This window comes from Peromyscus californicus, unplaced genomic scaffold (assembly GCF_007827085.1).
Source record: "Peromyscus californicus insignis strain IS unplaced genomic scaffold, ASM782708v3 Scaffold_17__1_contigs__length_78620276, whole genome shotgun sequence".
NCBI classification, from domain to species: Eukaryota; Metazoa; Chordata; class Mammalia; order Rodentia; family Cricetidae; genus Peromyscus; species Peromyscus californicus.
In genome coordinates this window covers 22,480,256-22,502,732 of record NW_026294469.1, presented here as the reverse complement: position 1 = coordinate 22,502,732, position 22,477 = coordinate 22,480,256, and the positions used below count along the sequence as shown (strand labels likewise).

At 37.5% G+C, this 22,477-nt stretch overlaps 1 protein-coding gene across 1 annotated transcript in view; it reads right to left on the bottom strand.

The window, feature by feature from the left end:
• Wdr36 (WD repeat domain 36) overlaps nucleotides 1–18,801 on the bottom strand; it is a 32,811-nt gene extending 14,010 nt beyond the window's left edge. Inside the window, exons 1-13 of the mRNA XM_052741805.1 lie at nucleotides 18,687–18,801; nucleotides 16,670–16,802; nucleotides 14,911–14,965; nucleotides 13,538–13,670; nucleotides 13,144–13,319; nucleotides 12,713–12,833; nucleotides 11,828–11,893; nucleotides 10,974–11,060; nucleotides 9,517–9,662; nucleotides 7,119–7,233; nucleotides 6,391–6,556; nucleotides 6,100–6,208; nucleotides 3,433–3,512 (exon numbers count right to left, since the gene is read on the bottom strand). Of these exons, the coding sequence (XP_052597765.1) occupies nucleotides 3,433–3,512; nucleotides 6,100–6,208; nucleotides 6,391–6,556; nucleotides 7,119–7,233; nucleotides 9,517–9,662; nucleotides 10,974–11,060; nucleotides 11,828–11,893; nucleotides 12,713–12,833; nucleotides 13,144–13,319; nucleotides 13,538–13,637 (1,166 nt within the window). The 5' untranslated portion in view covers nucleotides 13,638–13,670; nucleotides 14,911–14,965; nucleotides 16,670–16,802; nucleotides 18,687–18,801. The remainder of the gene's footprint in view (nucleotides 1–3,432; nucleotides 3,513–6,099; nucleotides 6,209–6,390; nucleotides 6,557–7,118; nucleotides 7,234–9,516; nucleotides 9,663–10,973; nucleotides 11,061–11,827; nucleotides 11,894–12,712; nucleotides 12,834–13,143; nucleotides 13,320–13,537; nucleotides 13,671–14,910; nucleotides 14,966–16,669; nucleotides 16,803–18,686) is intronic.
• Nucleotides 18,802–22,477: the final 3,676 nt, after the last annotated feature.

The following is a 22,477-nucleotide window of genomic DNA, read 5'->3' as shown; positions in this document are numbered from 1 at the left end:
TATTCCACCATCACCTACGCTCACAAAACTTCAGTGTGCAAGCTTAATCCCAGACAGAAGTCTCCTGATAACCCTAGAAAATGAGAAGTCCCGGGTATGGTGTCATTTTTCCTGATGGACATTAGCCTTCAGAGGGATCTAATCTTTTAACATCAGAGCCTTGCATATACAGAGGAACATTAAGTTATTTCTATTATTCCAGAAAACTGAACTAGTGTTAGCATATTCTATTGCTGAAGTGGCAGAATCACTTTCCACAGGAATTTTCAGTAAGGAGAACAAATAGATGCTTCTGCCTTAAGAGAAATGTTAAAACAGTATTGTCTTCCAATTTGTCTCATGCTAAAGTTCCACGAAATGTAAAGCTGAGGAAGGAACGAGATAAAACCAAATGTAAACTTCTGCTATAAAGCCATTTAATCATATGTATTTCTCATCACCTAGAGTTAGCCTGAATGTCCAGTAGATCAGAAACCAGAACAGAACACAGGAGTGGCGTCGGCATTAGCTGATGCACGTAACTTCAGGGATTATGAAGTCTACTTACATTTGCCATCAGTGAGGTCAAGAGGTACTTTAAAGAGGAGCAGCTCCAGAGGGACACAGCTGCAGGGCACTACACTCAAATATTCACTCAGGCATCACCTCACTTTTTAGATTGCATAACAATATACTCATTTGTATTTTTAATTAAGGATACTTATTTTTATTTTATGTGTAAGAATGTTTTGACTGAATGTAAATATGTATTTCATATCCTGTAGTGCTTGCCGAGGCCAGGAGACAGTATCTGGAACTGGAATTACAGACAGCTGTAAATCACCTTGTGGGTGCTGGGAACCAAAACTAGGTCCTCTACAAGAACAGCAAATGCTCTTAACTGCTGAGCTATCTCTCCAGTCTGAGTATATTCATTCTTCAAATACTTACCATGCTACATAAATGATGAAAATGTTAAAGAAGGAAAAACAAAGAACCAAAGGTTGCTGTTCTGGTATGTTTTTAAAAGGTGGAATCTAAACAAATAGCAGCTTCCTAAGCTTCTACACTAAGACACCAGCACTTCTCTATCACCTGTCTCCTACACTGAGACACCAACATTTCTCTATCACCTGTCTCCTACACTGAGACACCGACATTTCTCTGTTACCTGTCTCCTACACTGAGACACCAGCACTTCTCTATCACCTGTCTCCTACACTGAAACACCAGCACTTCTCTATCACCTGTCTCCTACACTGAGACACCAGCACTTCTCTATCACCTGTCTCCTACACTGAGACACCAGCACTTCTCTATCACCTGTCTCCTACACTGAGACACCGACATTTCTCTATCACCTGTCTCCTACACTGAGACACCAACATTTCTCTATCGCCTGTCTCCTACACTGAGACACCAACATTTCTCTATCACCTGTCTCCTACACTGAGACACCAGCACTTCTCTATCACCTGTCTCCTACACTGAGACACCAGCACTTCTCTATCACCTGTCTCCTACACTGAGACACCAGCACTTCTCTATCACCTGTCTCCTACACTGAGACACCAGCACTTCTCTATCACCTGTCTCCTACACTGAGACACCAGCACTTCTCTATCACCTGTCTCCTACACTAAGACACTGGTCCTGGGGCTGGAGAGATGACTCAGTGGTTAAGAACACTGGCTGTTCTTCCAGAGGTCCTGAGTTCAATTCCCAGCAACCACATGGTGGCTCACAACCATCTGTAATGAAATCTGGCTCCCTCTTCTGGCCTGCAGGCATACACACAAACAGAATACTGTATACATAATAAATAAATAAATAAATCTTAAAAAGAAAAAAAAAGACACTGGTCCATTCTTAGAGAGCATGACACAACCTGAACAAAGCTGATATGGAAGGTCTTCATCTTGTGTTTATTATTTTGCTCAGCCACTTACAGTGCAATTCCTTGGCAAATTACTAAATCTCTTTAAGCCTCCTTTTCCTAACTTGTTCAACAGAAATAATAATAATAATAATAATAATGATGATGATGATGATGATGATGATACCACCATGTTTACGGACACGAAAGAAGCAGAAGTGCAGAAGCACCCAGTACCAGTGTCACGCCAGCTTAGTTGACATTAAACAGCATTTGTTGCTTGATACTGCCTTTCAAGTTATATGTTCCATTCCAAATTTCAGTCCAAGAATTACTTGTTTTTTTCTTTAATAAAAATATTCCTTTGTCAAATTGGTGATTTCACTTTTTTCTAAAACTCAATGTCTTGTTTCTTGCTTGTGCATTAATCTTAAAGTGTTCATCTAAAACATACATTTTTTTTTTTTTTTGGTTTTTCGAGACAGGGTTTCTCTGTGTAGCTTTGCGCCTTTCCTGGAACTCACTTGGTAGTCCAGGCTGGCCTCGAACTCACAGAGATCCGCCTGGCTCTGCCTCCCGAGTGCTGGGATTAAAGGCGTGCGCCACCACCGCATATTTTTAAAAAAAGTTGAAACCTTACCAGATTTAAATCTACTCAACTAATTACTAAAATAAAATGTTCAGCAAATAGGCTATTGCTGAATCAAAGCTTCAAGGCTTTAAGTGCTACTTTCAGATCCTAGTTTTCCATTCCAAAGATAAACTTGCTACCAAAAAAGTCACTGTTCTTATTTTAATTCCAATTCTATGATACTCATTTTTGGGAAACTGCAACAGGTCAGGAGGTAATAGATTACCAGTATTTCTAAGTATCTTCAAACTTCTGTTCTTCAGTCTTCAAGCTATGCTAAACTAACTACACTTTGCTTCCCTCTACAGTGAGTGAGAAGGGACACAGCTGTAGACCAAAGTCCCCAGGGATTACGGTGGACTCACTCACTGGCTCCTCAGCTGTGCTCACTCTCAATCAGCTGCTCAGGCTAGAAGGTGGGTGTGATTTCTGCCTATAGCAAAGTTACAGGGAAATGAGAAATACGGGTTTTTCCTTTCTAAAGGTCAGACTGCTTGCACATTTGAAGTTAACCAATTCCTGAGAATGTGCTGGATTAGCAGTGAGTTCCACTCAGCAAACAGATTTCTGATACTGCTGTATCATTGAGAAAAGAGAGAAAAATAATATCGAGGAAAGCTATGGTCTTTTGGTTTTTAATTAAATTCAGTATGAACAATAGCAAAAATCCTCAAAATAAAATTTGGGCTCTACTTTAGAGTGCCAAGACCATGCGGGTCTTCTCAAGATTTACACACCTCACTTCTGTATCTCTGTTTTGCAGAAATGAGTAAGAGATTTGCATTTCCCTTGCTCATTTGTTTGTCATGCTGTCTGACACTGCTGAAGAGATCAACGACACTCGACAAGTAAAACATGCCAACTACATAGCAATAAACAACGGGCAAAAGTCACATGTTCAGACAGTGATTGAGAAATCATCCGAGGGACTTAAAAATGAACTCACCAGCCAGATGGAAGGTCCCAAGTCCTAACAGAGCAATCCATTGCAGCACTTATTAACCAACGGCCATCAAGACTGAATGTCTTCAAAACGAAACAAATATATATTTTTTAATGTATTTTTTATATATTATAGATATTTTTATGTATACTACATAGGTATGCATATATAGACACATGTATACACATGAATACCTTAAAGCATACAAAACTTGAAAGGATTTTAGGTTTCTAGAAATGATAAATGTGACTGTGCAAAATTCAGACTTTTAGTTTACATAAATAAAAATATATTTCCTATTTATCACTTCTCTGGGACTTACATAAATATTAGGTTTTTAAGTGAATCAAATCAGGTTCATGAAATTAACATTGTGCCAATATTTATAGCACTATTTATTTACCTAAAGAATTAATAAACTGCGCCGGGCGGTGGTGGCGCATGCCTTTAATCCCAGCTCTCGGGAGGCAGAGCCAGGCGGATCTCTTTGAGTTTCAGGCCAGCCTGAGCTACCAAGTGAGTTCCAGGAAAGGCGCAAAGCTACACAGAGAAACCCGGTCTCGAAAAACCAAAAAAAAAAAAAAAAAAAAAAGAATTAATAAACTGTGACTACACATCATTATTAAAAGTAAATTTTAAAAAAATTCAAATATTCTGAAACTGTGGTTAGAGATATTCTGTACTCTAATTTCAGCTGTAAAGATTTGTAAATAAAACAATGTTGCTTCTCTGAAAACTGTATCTACTATACTTAACCCTAGGAATTTATCTAAATCACTATGAATCTGAAGACAGAGAATGAAAATTCTGTTAAAACCATGTTAACAAAGAAATCCTACTTTTACAGTTAGCAAAAAAACAAAAACAACCTTTTCCCTGTAACAAAACTTTTATTTCTAAGAATGAGCAAAAACATTTTCAAAACACACTGAGGTAACAGATTCCTGATGCCACTTTAAATATCTGTTTCCAGCCATAAAAGGATGGACAAGAGCTCCTCCTCCATGTAGTATTGACAGTCTTAGCTTAGAAGTGAAAAAACTCCAAAGGAAAAATTAAAATTTATATATACCACAAGGATTATTTCTTATTAGCAAATGTTACCGAAGTAAACTCAAAGCTTATCTATTCAGGCTGCAGCAAGATTACCAAAACTCAGACTTTAGGTGTGGACAGCTCAGTCTAGGGAGGGGTGGTGCAGACAGTGGAGGATGGGAAAACCTGGTTCTCAGAGACAGGCTTGTGTCACAAAAGCTAACACGAGGGATTAAATGGAAGTGAACACCTCTGAGCAGGAGAAACTACAGACACAAATGGGGAAGTAAAAAGCTACAAAGGAATAAATAGGAAGAGCAAGCTGACAACAACAGATGTTTTTAAAATGCTACTTCATCATAATATCTCATTCCTACCCTGGTTCCTCCAGATACTGTCAAAACAAAATCTGCTGAAGGCAGATTTTCTCCAAGTTGCACAATGTAATTCCCTAAACCAATTTCTCCTACTTTTAAAGGAAAGGGTAAAGGACTGTCAATTCTGACTTCTGCTCATAAGTAATATGGTTGTTAACTACTAGCTTTATCATTCAGTAGTTACCATTTTCTTATTTTTTTCTCTTTTCAAATAAATAAATCTGCAATTAATACTAGATGATACCATATACTCAATACAGTCCTCAGTTAACAATTTTAAAGGTTTTAGATTTATTTAAATATAATATACTTTAAAATCTGCTTATGTTTTAACAATGTTACACATCCCCGTTGAGAAACATAACGAAAACTTATTTTTATTGAAACCTTTTGTAGTTTAGTTATATAAATTCTAGAGTACATAATGGGGGAACCCACAGAGACAGCTGACCTGAGCTCCTGGGAGCTCATGGATTCTGGACCGACAGCTGGGGAGCCCCCATGGGACCGATCAAGGTCCTCTGCATGTGTGTGACAGTTGTGTAGCTTGGTCTGTTTGTGGGACTCGTAGCAGTGGGATCAGGACCTGTCCCTGGCACTTGAGCTGACTTTTGGGAAACTATTCCCCATGCTGGGTTACCTTGCCCAGCCCTGATACAGGGGGAGGAGCTTGGTCCTGTCTCAACTTGATGTGCCATGCTTTGTTGATGGCCAAGGGAGGCCTGCCCCTTTCTGCATGGAGACAGAAGAGGATGGGTGGTGGGAGGAGGGAATCAGAGGAGAGGAGGGAGGGAAAACTGTGGTCAGTATGTAAAATAAATGGAAAAAAATTTAATAAAACTTAATAAAAAAAATTCTAGAGTAATATATCAGAACAAATCTGTTGTTCAACTACATAAATTCATTACAAATAGAAAAAAAAGGTAAATTCTCTCAGCTCATTTTAAAACTAAATGAAAAATGATATATTCACACTCAATGGAACATTCACTCTACAAAGTATATATCTGACTTTATTTAAAGACAAAATAAACTCTGGCATTTATACTTCAATCTGATAGTATCAATTCTCTGCATAGTAATAAACCATTTCCCAAAGTTTTCTTAAAATCTCTTTAAAAATTAGCCTGAAAATTAACACTCATTTTGAAAATCTTCTTAAAAATAACAGATTCAATTACTTGAACATCTTTATCCTAAACAGAAGGAGAAATGAGTGAGGTGATTTCAAAGATTTCAAAAGCTGTTCTGTTTTTACCATGTCATTTATTTGGCCTTGGTGTCCAGAGAACTCTCTGACAATCCTCCTAGTTTCTATGTCTAGGACAGTGATGGAGAAGTCATCCAAGGCAAGCCCCAGAATGCCACTGGGAAGACAAACGCACAAGTTTAATAAACAAAGAAAAAACATGGGAACCCGAATTTTGTTAATTAAAATATATCTTTGAGGAAATTAAACTATGAAGTTATTTACCAAAATGCTTTTGGTTTCTTCCCACTTGGTAATTTGCTTTGCTTACGAGTTTTCACTAAAAACAAACATGTTTACCTGTCCCTATGGAGCAGCATCATATTTGGAGATGAATCAAGGCTCAGAGAGTGGATTAAAACCTTGCTTTTAAAGTTCCAGAATTTGAGTAATCGTTCACTACCAGCTGTAACTGTCAGCTGGTTTAATCCATCCACTGCAACACCTCTAACAGAACCTGTATGAGCTTTTACATACATGTAGAAAGAAAAGAGAAATCAGATTGGCAGCATCTCCACAGCAGACCAAGTGACTCTTTTATCCAAACACCTCAAGTCTCATTAGTGATAAAACCTACAATATTGAAATTAAACTGAATTACAAAGTGGGGGAAAAATTCATAATTATCAGACTGTTCAAGCAAAACATTTGATTCCATGAAAGATAATTTAATAAAAGTTAAAATTTTGTCTAAAGCAAAGAAGAAAAATAATATGTATCTACTTTCCCCCTAATGTATTCATGACTTTCTTCCCTTTGAATATTTTAATATGGTGGGTTTTTTGGTTTTGTTTTTGAAGACAGGGCTTCTTTGTAACCCTGGCAGTTCTGGAATTCCCTCTGTAGACCAGCATGGCCTTGAACTCAGAAATCTGACTGCCTCTGCCTCCCAAGTGCTAGGTTTAAAGGTCTGTGAAACCACTGCCTGGCTTTGATATGGGTTTACATCATATATAACAATATCTGCCTCACAGAGTTGTAGAAACCCATCTAAATCTTATTTTTAAAAGAAGAAAAAGATCCAATACCTTTATCATCCCCAAAACTTCCTCGATGTATACCAGACTGCATGTTATACACATCTACAGTTCCTGATGAGAGGCCAATTATTGCAAAGTTTCCACAGGATGTTATATCTACTGCCTTTAGGCAAAAGAAAAAAAGAGGGACAATTCTATTTTTGTTTTAATTAAGTGTAAATTAACTAAGGCAACAAAATATAACTAGTTAACTGAAATTTACAAACATAATTTTTTATAGTTATTTTCAGAGATGACATAAAACTGAAAACATAATAAATACCTATTAGAAACCAAAAATATTTTAATTGTGACACATTAATAGAATATACATACATATATATATATATAAAACACTGGATAGAACACATCAATTTATATGCATTTATGTAAAATAAATATCTTAATACTCTAAATATCAGTATGTGTCAATAAGCTGGTTTTTTTTCTAAGTCAAAAATACAAGATTATCTATCTCTTGTTTGGGGTCATGGCCAGAGAAATCACTGGATGCCAATGTGTAAATTACATGTTATTCACCCAAAAGACAATGCAAAAGACTCACACACAAATAAATAAATGGATGGCTTCTAAGACTTAAGTAGAAAATATTTAAAGTTTACTGTACTGGTAACATAAAATTTACACATCATTATGCAAGATGTACTTCTATAGCACTGCATAAGAATGTTGAATGTATCTATATTTCTCTAAATAACAGAGCTTACAAAAAAAGGAAACAAAACATTCTGTTTAAAAACATTCTCTCTTTGAGAATGGAATACTTAGTCTTACCCAGTTCTGAGTACCTCATATTGATGTCGTATTACAGAGTGTACCCTCAGGAACTAAGGCATTACTTACAAGTGAAACAGGTCCCTATGGTCTCTTGCATTTATTTAATAGTATCTGGTACTGTTAGAAAACCTATTTCTAGTAATTTCCTTTTCTAATTAATTCATTCAAATATATTACCAAAGATAGAATAAGCAAAGCAAAACTAAAAAGCATGAAGGCAACCTCTGAGTGATAGCCTTCAGAGCAGACTTTCTAACAGCTGCTCCTGCTTATTTGGTACTGGTTACTGGCTTTGCTCCAGGTAGCTGAGCTGTCAGACAAATGATTCAGTACCACTTAAGATCCCACAATATATCTGTCCACCAACCACAGAGGTACACACATTATACTCTGAGTGGTCACTGGAGTCTGTAAAGTACAATTGTACATTTAAATTCCAGCCTGATCACTTACTACTTTTACTGGACTTAGACATGTTACTTACTACGTTAAGCCTCAGTTTTACTGTTATAGTACCAGCTAACAATGGACTGTAGCAAGAGATTATTGTGAGGATAAATGAAATAGTACATGCTACTCAGAGAGGCTGGATGAAACAGGTGTTTGTAAAACATTAGCTGTAATCATCTTCACTACTTATATGAAAATAAGTCTTATTAAACATTTTGCAGATAGACTTCCTAAAGAAGCTTAAGATCTCTGAGGTTTAGAAATCCATAAAAAATGCTTAAGATTTGCTTTTCATACAAAAAAATACTGCATACATACTTCTAAAGCAATTTGCACAAAATAGGGTGAAACACTGAATTATATACTTTAATAAGCATTTTCAATCAAAAGCAGAGATATCCACTAAGAATCAATAGAATGAACAAGTACATCAAGGTCACAAGACACAAGAAGCATATGTAAATGTAAATTATATCTCAATACATTAGTGCTCAGTACAATTTAAAAGCGACCCCACTTATAATAGCAAAAATTAAAAAAAAAAAAAATCTTAATTGTCTTTCTGTAAAATTCATAGGACCAAAAGAGCCAAACTAGTCTTTGGACAAGAACACACTTGGAGGAATCACACTTCCTGTTCTCAAACCTTCCTACAACACAAACATAAGACAGGGCAGTAGTTGTTAAAAATAGACACATGTAGCCGGTGGTAGTGCATACCTTTAATCCCAGCACTGGGGGGAAGAAGCAGGCAGATCTGTGAGTTCAAGGCCAGTCTGGTCTACAGAGTGAGTTCCAGGACAGCCCGGGCTACAGAGAGAGAAACTCTGTCTCAAAAAACAAAAACAAACAAACAAACAAAAACCCAAAAAAGAATATACACATACAAATGGCCCAAGATCACATGAAAAGATGCTCAACACCACAAGTCCTGCAGGAAGTGCAAATCAAAACCATAGGATGACAGTACTTCACATACAATCACAAATTCAAAAAACTCAACGAGTTAAAAAACTTGATACTGTTAAGGCATTATCTCCAAAATGTTAAACCCTGTTTTTGTTTGTTTGTTTTTCTATTAGAAGTATTAGTAAACCTGAAACAAAATTACTTAAGTGTTTCTTTAAGGAGAAAATACCATATAAACAAGGTCACTTACTGTTGCAACGATGTCATCTGTCTTTAATTCTTTTGGCTTGAGAAAATAAGCACCTATTGTAGATCTTTGGTAATTCCAGGTTGAGCAAGACAGCTTTCCCTGGTGGCAAGCAATGATACCATCCCAGTCACTTTGACGAGCTTCCTCTTAAACACAGTAAAATCATAAATCAAAATGCTGGTCCTTCCATTCATTCACCTATGAGCTAGGCATCTTATAGTCCACATGCACATATGGTCCCAAGGGCCCAAGAGTAAAACAAACAGGTTATCTCTAATAATAACCAACTTCCCAATTTAATAGATTATGAACAGATAAAAATCATTTATTTTATAATGTTAGACATATGCAACATAAAATGGCTAAATGAAGTTAATACATCTTGCCATAGATTCTGTTGAGAAAAAAGTTTATTATAATCAAGTATGATAGAATGACAGTGTTTTCTAAAGGGACTCAAGAACAGTTTACTGAGATTTTAGGATAAAAATAGTAGCTCACCAAGAGTGGTAATAAAACAGAAATCAGCAGGCTAGTGGTAGAGGTGGTGTTGGAGCCCAATAGGTAGGGCTGGAGTGATGGGGAAGGTTAAGGGCCCTGGCTGCCCTTCCAGAGGACCCAGGTTCAATTTCAATTCCTGGTACCTACACTGTAGCTCACAAACATCTGTAACTCCAGTTCTAGGGACTCCAAGACCTTTTTCTGGCCTCTATGGGCACCAGGCACATATGTGGTACACATATATAGATGCAGGTAAAACACCTATACACATTAAAAATGAATTAAAAATTTTAAACATTAAAAAAAAGTAAGTAAGAAAAACTGAGGAGAGCAAGTAGGTGAAGTATTTTCTTGGAAGAGGTGGGAGAAGAAAAAGTACTAGTCAAAATACAGAGGATTTTGAAAGTCATGTTTCGAAGACAATATTCTAGCCCAGAGCCACTAAATGGTTCTAAGTATGATTGAGATGTATGTCTAGAAAGGCAAAACAGACAGGAAAGTGGTCAAAACACTCGGTAATTCGGGTATTTCTGTAACCTGGAAATAACCTTAAAATTGACATAAGTTTACAGAGTTATTTCTTGGTAGTTTTCAATGACCTATTATCTGTGTGCCTCCTCCTTACAAAGAAGGTCTGTCCTAATGCCACAGCAATGCAAAGTCAGGGACTTTGGACGAGAACTGTGTTCTCAAGTGTTGCTGTCTGAATGATCTTTCATTAGTAGGCATACGATACAGTAGAGCGAACTATAAAACCAAATGTTACTAATGGCTGTTACAAGAAAAGGGGATTAACATAAAACAAGCTCCTGTTAAAGGCAACCTTGTCAGTGTTCACACAAGATTAGCATGCACTTGAGTTCACTTCTTGGAAACTTAATATCCAGAAACACGTATTAAAAGAGGGGATACAAACATAAATCAAAGGAGACATGAAAAAGTGTGAAATTACTCACCAGCAGCAAACTTGGTGATAGGCGGGAGCCTTACTGACATGGTGTTCTGAAGTCCTTTACGTTTAACTATCTTTTTATTAATTAATCCTGGGGTGGGTAAAAGGCGTAATGGGAAAGTTCTTTAATGAAAAAGTATGGTGAGGAAAAGTTTTTCCTTGTTATAATAAATGTATAATATTCCCAATTAAATTAGAGGCAAAGCAAAGATGTTATTACCACTGCTATTAAATAGTGTCTGAAGTTAATGAAATCATGAAAATAAGTTGTATGAAATAACAGGAAAACACTATTACTTTTCAAGGATACTATAGTCATAGAGGAAATGAATCAAAAGAACCAAACAGTGCCAGTCAGGGTTTCACTGGGATGTTTCCCAACCAATAGAAAGGCCACCCAGTAAGTGGCCAACACCGTAGCAGTAATCTGATAAAAATATAGTTAAAAAAATTTTGTGTGCTTATTAGCAAAAACACACACGAAAACCTGTAAAGTCCCACTGAGTACCATCATATGTGTAGTGGCACATGAGAACTAAAAACTTTCTCTGAAAATCATACAATCCTAGGTGAGAAGAGCTGGGAAGGGATTACCTCTCTCCAATTTTATTCCAGGAGTTACTTTAGAAATGTGAATATAAAACACATGGGTATACAAAGGTATTTGCTTAAATAATGCCTCCCTCGTAAACTTCTCAAAGAGAAAAGTGTTATCCAAGAGAAGAAATGAATTAATGGAACTTTAGGTCTCTCATAGAACCCTGAACTGATTGTGTGTGTGTGTGTGTGTGTGTGTGTGTGTGTGTGTGTGTGTGTGTGTGTGACCAACACCATGTTTCTACCTTGCAAATGACTTACCATGCCCCAAGCTCTTGTTGAATTTTTCATGGACTGTAGAAAAGGACTGCAGAGTTCCATCTTGACCTAGCGATATGAACAGAAACCCCAGTCACATTTCATACAGAACACGCCTGTTAGGACAGTCCAACAATGGAGCCGGTCATGTGAGTGCGTCTAAGGAAACAAGAGTCTTGTGATCTGTTTCTCTGAAACATAAAATTACTCTTAGAGTATGTTTTTGTGCTCCAGGTGTAGCAGATAGGAGTGAGTGAACTTCAGCTGTTGTTATTCATAGGCCTCTATAGAAAAACAGGTTTTTGCCACAGCTATCTTGCCCTTGTGGTTGAACACCTTAATCATGTGATTCTTTTTTTTTTTTTTCCCTTGGTTTTTCGAGACAGGGTTTCTCTGTGTAGTTTTGTTGCCTGTCCTGGATCTCAATCTGTAGACCAGGCTAGCCTCAAATTCACAGAGATCCGCCTGGCTCTGCCTTCCGAGTGCTGAGATTAAAGGCGTGCGCCGCCCCGCCGCCGCCGCCGCCACCGCCACCGCCACCGCCACCGCCACCGCCACCACCACCACCGCCGCCCAGCTAATCATGTGATTCTTAACCCTAAGATTATAAATTACCTAATGCTCTGAATAAAATTGGCTATGGCATGAGACTTTTAGTCTGCCTCATTTTTTGGCCCCGCTCTCCCAGGTTTCACGCCACCAACCACAGCAGTAAACACATGCCAATCACAGATGTTGGAAAGTTTGGTTCTACGCAAAGCTACAGTTTGGAACACTTCAAAGAGCTATTTCAATTGAAAAGTCTGTAAATACCAAACCAATTGAATACTGAGTTTCTACCTCTTAATGTTTACTCAAAATAATGCTAAGTAAGAAGCAGGGACTCACTTGCACTTAAAATCTGCTGTCCATTTTGTCCATAATATCTGATCTTGGTAAGAGAAGCACTATGTCCCATCCTGAATCTCAACAGTCGTCCTTCCCCTGCAGGGCCATCAAATATCCATATCTACAGAGAAACAGAACACGAGCTGCTTCAACCATGTGCCATCCGCAAGGAGTTCAGTCGTCTCCTGAACACGTTAACCAACACCGGGCAGTGCCTGCAGTGCCCGCCACTGGCTCCTCGAGGGGTTTCAGAAAAAAATCAGCTGCAATTCCTAACCGCTCGCCAGTCACACACCCTGCTAGATTTCTGTTTCATCTGTACCAATCTCATCCCACACTCCATTAGCCATAAGTTCAAGGCTGACATATTAAAACAAACTTATAATAACCCCAAGCCACTTGTGCTTAGAAGAGGACAATAATCATAATACCCTAAGAGCATTGTCAGCGCCATTTGTAACAAGCAGCGGTTCTCTGTGGAGAAATGTCAGCCCAGCTATTGCTGTGGAGTGTGCATTTCTCATTTGATTGATTAATTTTTTGTCTTCCAGATCCCAGAGTCCAATATGGCCACACGGGCTTCCAGCTGCCATTACAGGATGACCATCTGTTAATAAAATAAAAGCATTTACCAAAACATACCAAGACAATAATTCTCTCGATGTATAATTAATCTGCCCACATTTCTATGCTTTCTTCTACCTTAGTCTTATCTTAGTTTCTATTAGGTTAAACTACAAGAAAACATGGTTTTTAAAAATAACCTTATCTTTTTAGTGATGAATTCTAAGGAGTCTTAACTCTTACTTAAGTAAGTTAAGTTACCTGTGCGAAATGAAATGGAAGTAATGGGTCCCCAGTCCTGACGGAACTTCATTAATGTTTCATCGAACTTAATGTTGTGAATGACAACTTGACCAGACATAAGACCAACGGCAACAACATCCACAGCCGGTGCCTGAAAATTAAATGACTCAGCCTTTTATTTTCTTAAACAATAAATATAACTTCTTGATGATGTACACTACTATGTGCTATCAACGAAATGAAGTATCTTCTAAAAGGAAGAAGAGGAACCCCACTAATACTATCATTCTGGCATTATCAGTCACTAACATGCAAGTATTTAACAATGTATTTTTCAAATTACTTCCCAGCTTCAATTCTGCTAGTCACAGTGACTTTCCAACCTTACATCAGTGCTGACTTGGTAAGAAAACAGTCATACAGAAAAGGAGACTTTATATGAATTCACTACGATCTCTGACTAGAAAAAATGGGGGGAAGGTCAAATCTTAAAAGCATGGAAAGACTTGCCATAAGCATGGAAACATAAGTGACCCACTTAAATGGGAAGTAAATAACTGTTTACTAAAAGAAAATAGGAAAAACCTATAAAGCATTTTACTGTTTTATAATTAGTCGGTTCCAGCATTAATAGTCAATAATTACAATGGTCTTTGGTCTAACAGAGAAGCTTCCCTAAGAGTTCCTGTTTTAATACAGATGAATATCCAGTATCATTATGAAATGAGTCAGGCTATACATTTCATCAGCAGGCTGTTAAGTGCCTACTACAGCTAGACTCTAGAAGCTAAGGACAACAAACAAACAAGGTCCTTGTCCTCCAGACACTTAATCACTTGAGAACTGGAGGCTTCAGGGCATACAATCAGAACCAGAACAACGCCAATGGTGGAATGCAAACAAACTAAGCCGGTGTGGGCAGCGCATGTTTAGAAAAGTAAGGCTACACCAGTAGATAAACCAGATATCCTGCAGATGTACATCCATGCACACGCTTGGCTGACTAAACGTGAAAACAAAAGCAGTTGGTTATGGCAGATTCTACCATCTAATAAACACTAGATTTGGAGCTTCAATTATTTCAAACGCCAAAGTTCAGTCCTGATGGACTTTGCTCTGTGCTCTCCAGTCTCCTTTCCATCATAGTTAAGGCATTGAACGATACGCTCATTAATGAAATCACTAGGACATTCCAAGTACATAGAATCACACAAACTTTCATAGCAAAGCCAGTTTTCTTATTTTCAGTTAAGTTTCTATAACACTATTTCCTCAGGGTAACAGTTTGAAAAGAAAGTAAGGTACAAATCTTTACTTAAGTCTAAAACACGGTCACTCTAGGAAAGGTGTGGCTACACTAGCCTTGTTTTTCTTTAATAAACAACACTAACCTGCTGAAGGGCTGTCACTCCAACTTTCCACCCTGGAAATGTATACAGAAGTTTACTGTAAGAAGAAAGAGATAAAACTTAGTTTTCAAAAAAAAAAAAAACACACAAAAGCAACTACGTATTTAAGAAAATAACAGGTGCTGTTTATTTTTTATCAAGGGATGCTATAGTCTCTTTTTAAAGGACTCTTATGCATATGGGTGCTTTTGCCTGAATGTTATAGCTGTGTACCACATGTTTACAGAGCCCTCAGAGTCCAGAAGAGGGTGTTGGAATCTCTGGAACTGGAGTTACAGATTGCTGTCAGCTGCCATCTGGGTGCTGAGAATTGAACCCAGGTCCTCTGGAAAAGCATCCAGTACTCTTAACCCCTGGGCCATCCCTCTGGCACCTAGATGCTGTTTATTATAAATTCTGGCTTCAACACTCACTATTCTTAGAACATATGTTAATTTACTTAATATTTCAAATGTAATCACATAAAATAAATGCTATCAGTATTCACCATTTCCCAGAAAACAGAAGTGAAATAATTAGGCTAAGATAACGTAGTAAGGAAGGGAGTCGAGATGGATTTTAGACCTCAAGCTGCTAATTGCCAGTTCTTAAGAAAAAAAATATTATGAACAAAAATCATATTAGAGTACAATAACAAAAGTAAAATATAGGTAGACTTCATTTTTTATTACAAATTAATTATTTCTAGAAACATCATCACAGATGGGAATAGTATTTGTACATTTCATGAATTATATAGGACAATTCTGATGCTGCCCTTGGTTTCAGAATCAAACTATCAATGAAATGAGGTCATGACACAAACATAAAAAACAAAACAATCACCAAAGAATTAAATCATAAATTCAATTGTGCAAATGGGCATAGTTTAGATTACTCAAAAACTATGCAATGGATAAAGGACAGCAAATAATGTAAAAGAAAAATCTAAGAAAATCACTATGGATAGAAACAGATTTTGGTCAATAACCCTGAACCTGGCACAGAGTAGGCAGTCAAAAGCGTTGAGTTGAACTGAAGACTGATTGGAAACTAAGAAATAGGATTAATATCAAACCTTCCTCTTGCAACCTTATAAAGGCTTCAGAAAGGACAACTGGGAAGGACTCAAATATTTTGTCTATGTGTGAGTGCCCACGTGTACGTATGCACACCACATGCACGCTTGGTACCTGAGGAAGAGGTGTCACATCCCCTGGAATTATAGTTACAGGCATTTGTGAGCCACCTGATGGGGGTGCTGGGAACCAAACCCAGGTCCTCTGCAAGAGCAGAAAATGTTCTTAACTACTGAGCCGTCTCTCCAGGCCCTTGTTTGCTTTTTAAAACACTACATAAAGAAGGTTGAGCTGCCTTCCCTTCTCTTTGGATACGTGTTCAAATAACAGGTAAATATATACTTAAAATCATTTTGGCAGTCTTCCATCTCTACTAACAGTAGACAGTAGATTGACAGTGATTAAAGTAATTTGTGTTTAAAAAGATTTTTACTAGTTACTGCCCAATTACTTTATGGAAACCTTCACTAGGACTCCATGGATTCTTCTCCATTATTGAGCCATTGGCACTTATGACACTACTCATCAAGTACCAGGACAACAGACCAGCTTTCACATGTGCTATCAAGGCAGTATTTCAAAGGGAGTATAAGGGAAACAGAATGAGTGAAGAGACTTCCTAATCCTTGAGGAAGCAGTAGAGGAAGTGGGAGTTACCTAAGGCACTTAAATGAAGCGCTTACTTGGATTTTACATTCCATAACTGCAGGCTTCCCTGTTCACTGCCCAGCAGGACTTTATTCAAGTAGGTGCTTGGATGCAAAATTGTAGAAATTTGAAAAACTGATTTATCAAATGTCAACTGAAGGTATTCTTCTACAAAAGTAAAAGTTATTAACAAAAGTTATTAACAATATAATTATTGTTTATGAAATAATTTTTTACATTTTTCATATAGTCACATCTACTACATAAGTCAATATAGCACACTAGAGACTTACTATAACGAAATCAAAGACTTACATATTAATCTAAAACATTTATTTTATTTTGTTTATGTGACAGACACACATGTACAGTGTGCATGTGATGTCAGAGAACAGCCCATGGAGTTGCTGGTTCTCTCACTCCATGCAGGACTAACACCGACCACCGGCAAATGCCGTTATCCAATAAACACTTCTTGAGAAATAAAATGTAATAGGTCACCTTGTAAATGCCATTTAGACTACCAAAAATAATTGACAAGTTCTAGTGTAAATACTACTGCTCAAAATTATACTGCCAAATCAGTTTACAGAAAGGATTAAAAATGATCCTGAGGATCAGCATTAGGATTTTTATAATTCAATAAAGAAGCAGGAAAGAAAGTTCTAAATGAAACACAAATATTTACAAAGCTCAATGAGTCACTGAAATAAAATACAAAGAGGCAAACCTCATCAAAACTAACAACAGTAATGATCACACATTTCCTCAAAAGAGTTTCCAACAGAGGAAGTCAAGTTATAATCCTGCAGAGTGTGTGTATGTGTGTGTGGGGGGGGGGGTACAGCGAAGAGTTACTTGCTGAACAATCAAAAAGCTCTTAGAAATTGTATGTTTACTACATTTACAGATTACTCTTTATTTTGCTTTTTATTTCAGTTTGTGATTAAAACAATGTTTCGATAATGTGCCAAAAATTTAGTATCAAAGAAGACACAATAGCTGGGTGGTGGTGGCAAACACCTTTAATGCCAGCACTCAGGAGGCAGAGGCAGGCAGATCTCTGTGAGTTCAAGGGCCAGCCTGGTCTACAGAGTGGGTTCCAGGACCGTCAAGGCTACATGAAGAAAACCCTGCCTCAACGACCGTCCCCCAAAGGCACACAGGAGAAGGATAAGGGAAAAGTATGCAAACATCAGAATGTACTTTACTATGTCCTTGCCTTTTCATGCCAGCAGTTTTACTTGAAGTCACTATAAATAGCTCCACGCTGCTGTAACAGCAGCAAAAAATCTGGGAATTGGCATTAAGAAGGAGCCACATCTGAGACCTTATGAACACCTGTCATCACAGGAAGTACTTTCCCTTACATGAGTAAAAAGGAAACAAAGGATTATAACTTCAATGAGGAAATGGGATACCTCCCACAAGGGCAGTATCTAAACATTATTTACTAAAAACAAACATGCTTACTGTTCAATAGATCACCGAGAGGTAGTAGTAACTAAAAATGCAATGAAAAGATCCAATTCAGAATGGACACACAGTACCCTGATGAAGGAAAAACTAGGGATAGCCTGGTGGTAAACTCCTCACCTTTGAGGCTTACACAAGCTTTAAACACAGTGCTGCTGCAAAGGAACATCAATTAAATGGCACTGACTCACATCCTTTGGAAAAGGATGACTATTTTCTTTCAGGCTACAGGATCTTCAAGTTTACAACCACAATCTCCTTTACTTAAAGTTGAAGATATTACCCAAGAATGACTCAGGTGTGACTGTGTGTCCAAATTAATTTCACAGAGAAAACCACAGAACATATCCCCAACCCTGGAGGATGTATTAGCTGAGATGAGTACACCTAATATACTGAAGGTGTGCACAGTCTAAGTAATTGTTTATTGAGAACCTTTTTTCATACATGCTAAATACTCCCAGTGTTTTGTTGTATACATGTGAAAACTCTGGTAGAGAACTTACAGTTTTCAAAGACTTTTAACTACATACATAAGTATATATAATATCCCCATGCAGAGAAATAAAGTCTTACCTTCTGAATATATGTGCCAAATGATAAGAATGCTGTCAGTATCCACTGAGGATAACGTGATCCCCAAAGGGTTGCAAAAGATGGATTTCTGCTTTATGGCCCTTAAAAGTATGTACTATCTATAATGTGAAAGTTTAAAAGAAATTCATGTTACTCAGTCCATCATGTATTATCAGAAAGCATGTTAACACTAAAAATGTTCATGCTAAGAAATGTAGTCCAACTTTTGATTAGCTAAGATTAAATGATGAAATAAAAAGGAACCAGGCCCGTTCATCTGCTCAACCAGCCAATTCATAAGGAAGTGTAGTAGGAAGATGTCATAAATGAGAGCTAGAGAGCTCAGCCTCTCTGCAGTAGTTCAAGAAGTGGCGTGCACACACACAGGGCCCCGGCCGCAGTACTACCAGAGTAAAACCGTATATCCTAGAAAAATGTATGCGACAGAAGACTGGCCTCCAGAGATTCCACCATAGTGACTTGCTGATGAGACAGGAAAAATAGGCATAGACTACTTCTTCCTTATACCATTCTGGTTTGACACAGAAACACATTACAGTAGCTAGTCCTTCCATAACTTTCTCCTCCAGGGCTCGGTTCCCACCAGGACCCAACAATTCTACTCTTTTCCTTGGTCCTTTGCCCAGCAGGTGGTCAGTTTCCCCACAGCTGATAGCCTCCAACATCTCCTTGTCTTTACTTTGTTCCCCTAACCTCAAACATACAGTGCATACTTAATGTTTATTCAACTGCGTGCACACGCGCACAAGCGCGCGGCTGCAGCGCTGCGCACACCACACACACGAAACCCATCTTCTCTTCCTTTAGAAACTGATATAAAATAAAGCAAATTAAAGTAGTTCATAATTTAAACCTTAAAGGCAGGTGGTGGTGGCGGCACACCTTTGATCTCAGCACTCGGGGAGGCAGAGGCAGGTGGATCTCTGTGAGTTCGAGGCCAGCCTGGTCTACAGAGCAAGATCCAGGACAGTAAGGGATACTCTGTAGAGAAACCCTGTCTCGAAAAACAAACAAAACAAAAACCATAACAAACCTCTTTATTACGGCAAATGCAGAGAAAACATTCCCATATGCAGCAAAGACTAGCCTCCGATCAGCTGCCCATTGCAACAGATATCCCGTGGAACAGAGTTACCTAGGAAAACAGAAAAGAAATGTGGTTGTTAAGGACTCTGGAATGATCGGAAATCTTAAATATACATAAAATATTTTCACGACTGTACTTCAAATTTAAATAAAGATGAGAATCAGGGTATAAAATTTTTACTTCAATGTCATAAATATGTATAGCATGCAGACATAACAGAATTCTAAAGAAAGAAAAATCTTTTTTGAGAAGTTGAAAAAAAATCAGCACTTAATATACAAAATTCTGGCAGATGGACAACTAAATAGCTATCACTGCGAACATGTTTAAACAAAATAATTCCAAGAAAAACTGAAAAGTAAATCGCAACTTGGACTAACCTAAAAACTCTATACAGTATTCTAGATGCTGAGCACTAAAATAATTACATACATTATGGTTTCTACTCAGACTTTTGCAAAGTAAATATGCCTATTACCTCCAGCCATTCTCACATGATATTATTTCCTAAGGCCTCTTTCACTTATACAATCACAATGCCCATTCCTTCTCTCTTAGGGCGAAAAGAGTTTTGTAGACAGAGGACAGTCTCAGGTAGTTTTAACCCTGTGTGTTTCCATTTGGGGATTTAGGTTCTACAACAGTATTTTTATAGGACTACCGATTTACTTCTTACTCAACTTGGTTTACTCTCTTCTGCTTATTTACTTAAAACCAAACAAAACACACACATGGTTTATCAGATATATACAATGAATTCCTTAAGTCTTACATCTAACAAGGATTGTATTTGAGGGTAAAACTAGTCTGTCTCAGCTGCCAAGCCCTTAGTCTATTAAACAGCTCAGAAAGTAAATACACTTCTCACTGACAACAACAACAAACTAAATTGAGTCTCTCTCTATAGATAGATAGTATAAATAGATAGATAGATAAGATAGATAGATATTTTAATAGTAGAAGGAATAAACACAGTAGTTGGTCCTTCCATAACTAAATCCCTTTCTCCTCCAGAGCTTTAGTTCCACCAGGATCCAACAACACTACTCTTTGCCTTGGTCCTTTGGCCCAAGTGGCGGTCAGTTTTCCCTATAGCTGATAGCCTCCAACGTCTCCCCGCCTCTATTTTATTCAGCTAACCCTGAGCATACAGTGAATGCAGTTCTTCCATTGAAGTTTCTTTGTCTGCATACACACCCCCCAAATATCATGCCAATAACTGATTCTGTCAAGTATCATGCAAGAGCTAAGAGGACACTCTGAAGAATAAAAGGACAATCAGTCTCTAAGTGCATGTTACCACAAAATAAGTAGTGACAACAAAGGATCCTCCTCACCAAAGTCTCCTTAACCAAATCATCAAAGTTATCACTGAGAGGAATAAGGCTAGCAACAGCACATGTCTCCCAACACAGCACCAAGATACCTGAATCCAGAAACCTCAAACTGAAAGTATTAAAAGACAACAAAAAAAACCTGTACTCCTCATAAGCTCCAATCTCATCTGAGATGGACTTTAGTTGTACAATGTCTGCTTAGCATGTGCAAGGCCAAGGGTTTGATTCCCAGCACAGAAGAACCAGCCATTAAAAAAAAATAATAATAATAATAATAATGTAGATCAGAAAAACAAAGTTCTGATGAACTATAACTAAGTGATATGGCAACTAACAATACAGCATCCTGCACTTTAAATTTATGACAAAATCAAAACTAGATGTAGCAAACATGAACAAATTCAGAACAAAGTACACTTACTTACTGCAACCAGACTAAGTTTCTGAACCTGTTTAAAAAAAAAAAAAGAATTAAACACATTTTCATTAACAAAACAATTACAATACCTAAGACCCCAAAATTCAGTTATTACCTCCTAAATAAATTTGCTATGCTGTCCTTGCGAAGAAAAGATACTCACTGATCCTAACTTGTATGATGAAGAATTGCCTGTATTTTCACCTGTTTTACCAGGGGGTGATGAGATAAGTGACAGACAGCTTCTGTAAATGGCTTTGTGGGTCACACAGATTTTGACTGTGGCATGAAAGCACACGCACATAATAAATGGGCATGGGGTGAACTCCAGTAAACTTTTATCTATGGATATTAAATTCTAATTTTTACATAGTTTTCATGTCATAAAATAATTGTGATCTTCCTCCAAATTTTACAAAAATATGGAACCACTCATAACACACAAAAACAATGGTCATGACTAGTTTACACACTGTAACTCACTGATTTTAGTATGTGGGTAGTAATCCAGCTGGGTGACATCAGGAACTTTACTTAGCTACTATGTACCTCAATTTGTCCCTTCTGGAGGAAAAAGTGGGGTGGGATTAGAATGAATACCACACATTATAGGATCATTCAATGAGATTTTGAGGTAAACATCTGTAAAACAGAATGGAGCCAATCATACAGTAAATGTTCAATAAATATTAGCTATCTAAAATATGTCCTATCCAAAAATCTGTCTAATTTCTTGTATTACAAGCGAATCTGTGAGAAGTCTGAAGGCATGGTAAAAAAAGCTAGAGGAGAGATAAATGGTAGAAACAAGTTAGCTTACAAGTTATCTTGGGCACATCAGTGACTTGAACACAAAAGGTTCATATTTTTACTGTCAAGTTATTTCCCGTTTCAGACAATGCACTGGTTGGTATGAGCAGCACAGAGT